This window comes from Austrofundulus limnaeus, unplaced genomic scaffold, assembly GCF_001266775.1.
Source record: "Austrofundulus limnaeus strain Quisiro unplaced genomic scaffold, Austrofundulus_limnaeus-1.0 Scaffold17, whole genome shotgun sequence".
Classification (NCBI taxonomy): domain Eukaryota; kingdom Metazoa; phylum Chordata; class Actinopteri; order Cyprinodontiformes; family Rivulidae; genus Austrofundulus; species Austrofundulus limnaeus.
Genome location: NW_013952419.1, coordinates 340,390 through 348,178, shown reverse-complemented (window position 1 = coordinate 348,178; position 7,789 = coordinate 340,390). Strand labels below are relative to the sequence as shown.

The following is a 7,789-nucleotide window of genomic DNA, read 5'->3' as shown; positions in this document are numbered from 1 at the left end:
GGGATCCGCTCCCCCTCCTTCCTTCCCAGGGATTTTCAGCGGGGTAAAACAGCAGCTTTAAAAACGCCGGGTTTCAAATCCACTCACTGGGCTCTGATGAGGCATCGTAGACAGGCTCTTTTTTCCAGAAGATGCCTGCCCCCCCCTCCACCACCGCCACCTCCCCTTCCTCTATGCTGCCATAGCTTCAACTGCAAGACGACGCCACTCTTATCTTTGCCCCCCAAATTGCAGTGGTAAGACACCGCTGTGATGCTGCTGCTGCCGCCGCTCCTCTGGATCATCTGCATCGGAGGCGAGAACGGGGCGCAAAAAATGCTGCAGTGAGCCACAAGTTGGGGGAGCCCGGGCGGCCAAGCACAGAAACACCCGTTTTCATCCCACCTACCCACCCACCCCCCTCTTTAAAAAATAAAACAATTATTTCAGCTGTACAAGCGCTTATTACGCCGCCTTCCACCGCGGCTCCTCTCTCCGCCTCACCCCCCACCACCCCCACCCCCTCCAGCAGCCACTGACGGAGGGGAAATAAAGCCGATTGCCAAGGGGGCTCCGTTAACACACACACACAAAACACACAAACACACACCACTCTTTAAAAAAAATGCAGTCAGTGTGGCTCAGTCTCCTCACTCGTGTCAGTCACTCCATGACGTTTTCTCTCTCAGCGGCGCTGATCTCTTGCTGTAATGAAATAAACGAATTCCCAAATCCATGGCTCTCTCTTCCCCCCACCACCTCAGAGGCGCATCCTTATACTGTAGCCGAGGATTTTGTTCCAAATGGAAATAAAAATTTAATTAAGGAGCGAAAGACTGATGCAGCTGCATCCGGCTGAGCGTTTCCAGAGTTTGCAGGAGGCTGTTCCCAATGAGTTTTAAAGCAATCCCTGCATTCAACTCCTATTCACTGCTCTAAAAGAAAAATAGAAGAATTTGTTTTAGGAAATCATCTGCATTAAATAGACAGAGCACTAAAGGAAAATGTGCTGTTTTATTCACTTTAGAAAGAAAAAAAACAAGTTATTTTCTTCATGTTTTTATGTATAGCTATTATTTTTGCTCAAATAAGCTAATGATATTGATAGAGTCCACTTTTGGAAAAACCAATGACAACACAAAGCTTTTTTCTCTTTGGAATAAACTCAACACCTAATGCGGATTTAGGGACAGTGTTCACAAAGAGCGACATCTGCTGACAGCTTTATGAGCGACAGYTACACCTGATCAACGCAGGAGAGGGACACTTCAGTTGGATTCTGCCGCTCATTAAAAGGTGCAAACCGTGGCATGAGTTACAAACACTGTGGCACACAGAGTTTGTATGTTGAGAGCGGTAAACCAACGTTCTGTCAAATAATCTACAGGTCACTGAGAGCTTCAAGAGCAAGCTAGGCTAAGAATGAAAGAAATTTATTTATTTATTTATTTATTTATTTATTTAGTATCACTTTAAGCACTTTGAGTTGTATGTGTTTGGAAAATGCTAAAGGAGCTCATTCGAGAAAAAGGTATAGTGCCTCTTATGGCTGCAGGACCTTATGGCTGCAGAACTGTATTTTCATTGTGTCTAACAGTGATAAATAAAGCTCTCTTCAGTCTTAAACATGAGCATGATGCAAACGTTTTAACTGTAACTGATGCATTGTTTCACACCTGTGTACGGAAGACGAGAGCAGCCATTTTCTGCACATATTTTTTTTTCACATGGATTATTTCTTTGTAACAAAGCGTCTTGGCTATAAATCTTATAACATGCACTTGACTGGCAGCACCTGGGGGGGGGGGTAACAGAAGCCCAAAGGAAGTGTCAATAACAACAGTGAAATAAGCTGTTTGACAGGGAAGATTTGGCAAAAGAATTTAAGTGTGCAACCCACATCCATCCTTTAAAGTTCCTTTAAAAGGGAAATTAACAGGCTTTCAATAACATTTATTGCCTAAACAGCAGAAAAATGAATCTACCAAACAAAAATGACCTTACTTTAATTTTCAAAGAAATTCTGAGTGTGTCTGTGTTGGTGCACCATAATCTAAGTCGTATAGGGAGTGGGGATTGGGGATGGGGGGCACTGGAGGAGATGTTCACCCAGGGCACCAAACAGGCTAGGACCGCCCCTGATTTACATGATGTTACTGCTTGGGTCGCTAAATTGACAGAATTGTGCTGAAATTTCACAAACGAGTCTGTATTTCAGAACAAACGGACGCAATTCAGCCTTTTAGAGTGTGTTTCAGTGTAAGCTGGGGTACTTTCAAGTTAATAATGAAATAAAAATTAAACAAATACCTGATCATGTGTAACAATTATCTTAAAATAAAATAAAAAATTAAAAAAAAACCTATTCCTATCGGTCCGTGAACGACCAGCGGGCGCAGCTGCAGTCCCTCACTTCRACCAACAGGAGGCACACGCTACTCGACGTGGCGCGTTTGCGTCACCGCCGGGCTTGTGCGTCGCCGCCGTGCCACGACTCGCCGTTTCTGGTCCATCTTGTGCAGCGATCGAAGGCGGATGCGGTCCTCGGAGGCTTCGGAGCAGCTGCCCACGAGTCGCTCGCCGCCTCGCGTCGTCCTTTAACGGCTCGCTGTCGAAGCTTTGAGCCGCTCCGCCTGCTCCCTGGGCGGGGAGGAGGAGGGGGGGTAGAGAGGTAGGTCGCCGGCTGGAATGACGTCCTTCCGTCCGTCTAGTAGATGTCATTCGGGTTTTTATAGCTGTCGGTCCTGATAAGTGACCTCACGCGCAGCTGCTGAGCGGTATGACATCGCCTTGCGGGATTTGCGAACGATGCCACGCAACATAAATGGCTGGGAGCGTGATGGGAGACATTTATTTACTGCTGTGTCGGAGCTGTGATTGGAGCGTCGCTGCGGTGGTTTTGTGTCGAGCTGTGGAGCAAAACTTTGAGGGAAAGATCAGCGGCTGCTTCCCCCTCCAAACTGAGAGAACAGCCTTTATTTATTAAAAGATAATTTAAGTGACATCTTAGCGGCCTGTATGACTTTAGGCCATTTTAATAAACAAAAACATCATTTGGAACCAGAAGGAGTGTGGGTGCTTTTGTGCACCACAGACAGCTTAATTAGCTCCTGTCAATTTCACACTCTTTATGATCAGGRTTAGCTTTCTGACAATGAAAAAACATGTTTATATTAGGAAAAAAAGCTACTGTATAAAAAGTTTATTTAACCCTTTAAAAACTAAATTTAATAAATTAATAAATAAGCTGCAAGAAAGGTTCAGATTAAAGTGAAGTAATTGGGTTTATTACAAAAAACACAAACTTCTGATATTTTTTCCACTAATATTTATTTGTTTAAGTTTATACTTTGCAGAAAATATTCATGACTATCAGGTAAATATTTGYTCCAAAACGTTTTTGTTTTAACTTACAGGATAGTTGGACATCTTGCAACTTATTTTTCTTAGTGATTATTTCGACATTTTAAAGTTCTTTAAAAGAAATTAGAAAGAAACATTTGAGATCTGATAAAGTGTACATATTTCATCATTTCATGGACAAATGTTTGATTTATTTATCTCGATTAGGTCCTCCAAACCGTCTAAACAGCTAGATTTAAAAAATATTATTTATTATGTTTTCTCTTGCGTTGTCATCCTCTATTATATTATGATTATTATTTTTTACAAGAAAAATATAGCTGCCCAAATGCAAAAAAGGGAGATAACTTATGAAGTGAAGGTGCAGTGGATTCAGTTGGGCAACATTCAGCTGCAAACAACAGATAAATAAATAAATAAATCATTATTGTAAAGTCAAGAGAAAGGCTCTAAAATAAATGTTTGTTGTATAAAACTTATATTGTTTTAGTTATTTCTAATAAAAATATTTCCCTTTTTTTGGCAAATGTGAACTGAAGCCATTTATCTATATGTTTTCAATATAAATAGCATTTTTGTAGAATGAACTGTGGCAGTTTGACTATGAGCCCAGAAAAAATAATAATGTGGAAGGCTTAAAATAAAAAAAATGTTTCCAGTATTCATTGGGATATATACAGGGTTATATTAGAGGAGAGACGAATTTGGCGCATCGTGAATGATGACTCGTGTTTCCTTAAACGCGCGCTTTTGCTCTTTTCTTTGATGCTGTTGTAAAAAAAACCCATTTAGGTTCAATCAGCAGCCATTTCTAAATCAATCCATGCCAGTTCTGTGTGCGCACCTTTACAAACAGGCGGGGGAAAGACTGATTTCTGACAGCTGGCCTGAAGGACGCGTGAGCGGCCAAGGAGCAGGAAGAGGAGGCCTCAGCAGGCCTGTGCGTAAAGCAGTCCGCAGCAGCGCACCTTTCATTTTTACGCACTGGGGGAAATTGTGCAAAGTAACCCGACAGGTCCTCAATAAATAACAATATTAATTATTTTTTTTATTTCCAAAACGGAGATTATTAGAGACGAAGTGTCCTCGTTCTGTTTGTGACGAACTGTTCCCTCATCTGATGGTTTGGAGACATCATGCTGAGAAAAATGTGCAAATTTTGTCTTAAAAAATAATAATAAAAACCTGAAGAGCTCATGCAACGAGTCAGCCTCTATTTGACCACTTTGACTTTGAATACTGAGATGAGTTTACTGGTGATCCTCAGCGTTTCCTCTGCTACAGAGAAAACTCAAACTATTATGTATTTATTTATTTATTAAGGATTTTTTTATTCTTATCCTAAAACAACAGAAGTTAAATGGGAAAAAGACCTCGATAACAAACACAAGTTAGAGTTTTAGAAAATGCTGCTCCTATTATGTTTTCAGATTTTCAGTTATTAATTTTTTTATTTACTTATTTTTATCTGACTCCATATTAATTAAGTAAAACATTTTAGCAGGATGTAAAGTGTCAGAAGACTGATATTTATAAAGAAGGAAAGTGAGTGGTTCATGTTCCGGAGGATGCTCTGACGTAATTCAATAAATATAATTATTATATTAATGGGTTTATTCTCTGAATAAGGTTCTCCACTTTCTTCCTGTTTTATTTATTGTTAACAAAATGCTGTTTTTATTGCCCAAAGTTAAAAAATAAATAAATAAAATAAAAAATGGAGCAAAACGACGTTGTGTGTTATGCTTTTTAATTAGATTACATACCAATCAGACTGAGCCACATGTGATCCACTTTACACCGTCTGCTCATGTTAGGACCCTGAGACACTACTCTGTCCCATTTCAAATTCTAATAGTTTGTAAATTGTGCTACCATTCAAACACATTATTCGTTTCCAACAACTTAAACACATGTTTTTTGCGTGATTTTTTTCAACTGTGTGGTTCTGGTAAAGAAACTATTGTGGTAAAATATATAAATAATTATGTTTTCAGCTTTAGATCAAATCTTATATAAGCCAGGGTCTTTCCACGTTGTAAAAGTACCGCAGTTTCCAGAAACTTARATTAGGTTTTATTAATTTTAAGTTTCGTTTTCATTTGAGGTGAAAAACGCAGCAGTCCTCAATCTGCGTTAACGCTCTTTGCTTTGATGCTTCGCAGATATCGCGAGAGTTCCTTCTCGGCCGTGGCTTTGCAGCAGCAGACGGAGGGAGAGAAGGCAGGCAGCATCATGGCGGACAGAGATAGTGGAAGTGAACAGGGAGGAGCGGCCACGGGCCCGGGCTTCGGCTCCGTGCACCTAGCGACGGGAGGAGCGGCGGGCTCGGCCTCCGGGCTCCAGCACGAGACGCAGGAGCTGGCGTCGAAGCGGGTCGACATCCAGAACAAGCGCTTCTACTTGGACGTAAAGCAGAACGCCAAGGGCCGCTTCTTGAAGATAGCCGAAGTCGGGGCCGGCGGAAACAAGAGCCGCCTSACTCTCTCCATGTCCGTGGCGGTCGAGTTCCGAGACTACTTGGGGGACTTCATCGAACACTACGCCCAGCTGGGTCCCAGCAACCCGGGCATGGTCCAAGACGAGCCCAGGCGGGCGCTGAAGAGCGAGTTCCTCGTCCGAGAGAATCGGAAATACTACATGGATCTAAAGGAGAACCAGAGAGGACGGTTTCTACGGATTCGGCAGACCGTAAACCGGGGGCCCGGTTTGGGATCCACGCAAGGCCAGACGATCGCACTGCCCGCCCAGGGACTCATCGAGTTTCGCGACGCTTTGGCCAAACTTATTGACGATTACGGCGTGGAGGACGAGCCGGCGGAGCTGCCCGAAGGCTCGTCGTTGACTGTGGACAACAAGCGCTTCTTCTTCGACGTCGGCTCCAATAAGTACGGCGTGTTTATGAGGGTGAGCGAGGTGAAGCCGACGTACCGCAACTCCATRACGGTGCCCTACAAAGTCTGGTCCAAATTCGGGAGCACGTTCTGTAAATACGCCGACGAGATGAAGAAGATCCAGGAGAAGCAGCGCGAGAAGAGGGCGTGCGAACAAGAGGAGATGCAGGCGGACGATGGGGACGAGGATTGATATAGAAGGAGCCGAGGAGGAGAAACAACACAAGAGTAATGAAAATAACAAAAGAATTATCATTAAAACGCTACTGTATAAAGAAAGAAATCTAAAGATTTAACTGTTATGGTTTAACTCCAAGGGAGCATCACTCAGTATAAGAAACCACAACCTGACAGTCACTCATCGCTGGATGTTGCCCCAAATATCACCATTAATACAGTTAACAGGCTGCTAAACAAAGTAATAACATTATATTTGAACATTGTTTCCTACTTGACAAACGATATTGAACGGAGTGTTTATTTCCCTTAWTAACAGAGAACTTTTGTACCAGTTAAAGCTATTATAAAAAAAGAAAAATGCAATGTTTAAATGGGAATATTGCAAAGTTTAAAAAAAAAGGTGAGCTAATGACTTCAGCACAAATCAGATATTATAATNAGCTAATGACTTCAGCACAAATCAGATATTATAATTTTTAAACCAAAATTTAAAAAAAAGAAGAAAAAAAGGTCTTTCTAAAACACGTGTACTTGCCATCCTATTTACCTTTACCTGTGAGTAGAGATGTGTTTACACATTGAAATCATATGAGGGCTAGGCCTGCTTTGGAAACCGGTTAGATGTCATGCAGTATAAAAAGGAATATATAGGCATTTTCATGAAATGAAATAAGTGCTATCTTTGTTGTGCAATATGCATTGCATATAAAAATATATATATTAAAGTCGTCAGTGGCTCCCGACAAGATGACCTGCCAGAGGCATTCAAAGAAATATAAATATTGTATTTTTTTTTTTGTTTAAGTTGAAATTGTTGCCATGCAGATGGATTTATTATAGACTACCTTTGTGTCTCGTTGTTAATGCAATGTGTTCATTTTAAGGGTACTATATGTGTATTTGGTAGAGGAAATGCAGTGACAACATGTAGCAAATAGCCTGAATTGCAGATTATTTTAGAAGACACACACCGTACACTTCCTATGTTAATTGGCGTAGTTAAAAACACAACTTTCAGTCGGTGCATCGGAAATGGCGACGTTCTGTGATCCTGTTTTAATCATAAAAGTCTAAATGGTGCCAAGGAGTGCTGTTGCTGCATGTTAACCTGCACTGTTGTAGATTTCATTGGTCTCCTAAAAAAATATCAAGCCTCAAAGACCCTTCCATATATATCTTTATCTGCCTATAACGTACGAATCTCAAGTTTGAGTACTGAGTGATTCTTATCCAAAGGCTTGAGTATAGTTGACGTAAGCATGTAATCAGAAAATCTCCGGGCCACAGAGAAGCACGCCAAGGTCAGCCATGTTGAGTTCACCTGCCGGTGGGTGTTTTGTTTCTGGATGTGCCCGTTCGCACCTGATGATTGG

General features: G+C 41.6%; 1 protein-coding gene across 1 annotated transcript; it reads left to right on the top strand.

Moving 5' to 3' along the window:
* The first annotated feature begins 2,510 nt into the window (after positions 1-2,510).
* puraa (purine-rich element binding protein Aa) lies at positions 2,511-6,844 on the top strand. Its single transcript, XM_014003152.1, has 2 exons — positions 2,511-2,650; positions 5,508-6,844. Exon 2 carries the CDS (start codon positions 5,578-5,580, stop codon positions 6,427-6,429), a length of 852 nt encoding a protein of 283 aa, XP_013858606.1. The 5' UTR covers positions 2,511-2,650; positions 5,508-5,577; the 3' UTR covers positions 6,430-6,844.
* Positions 6,845-7,789: the final 945 nt, after the last annotated feature.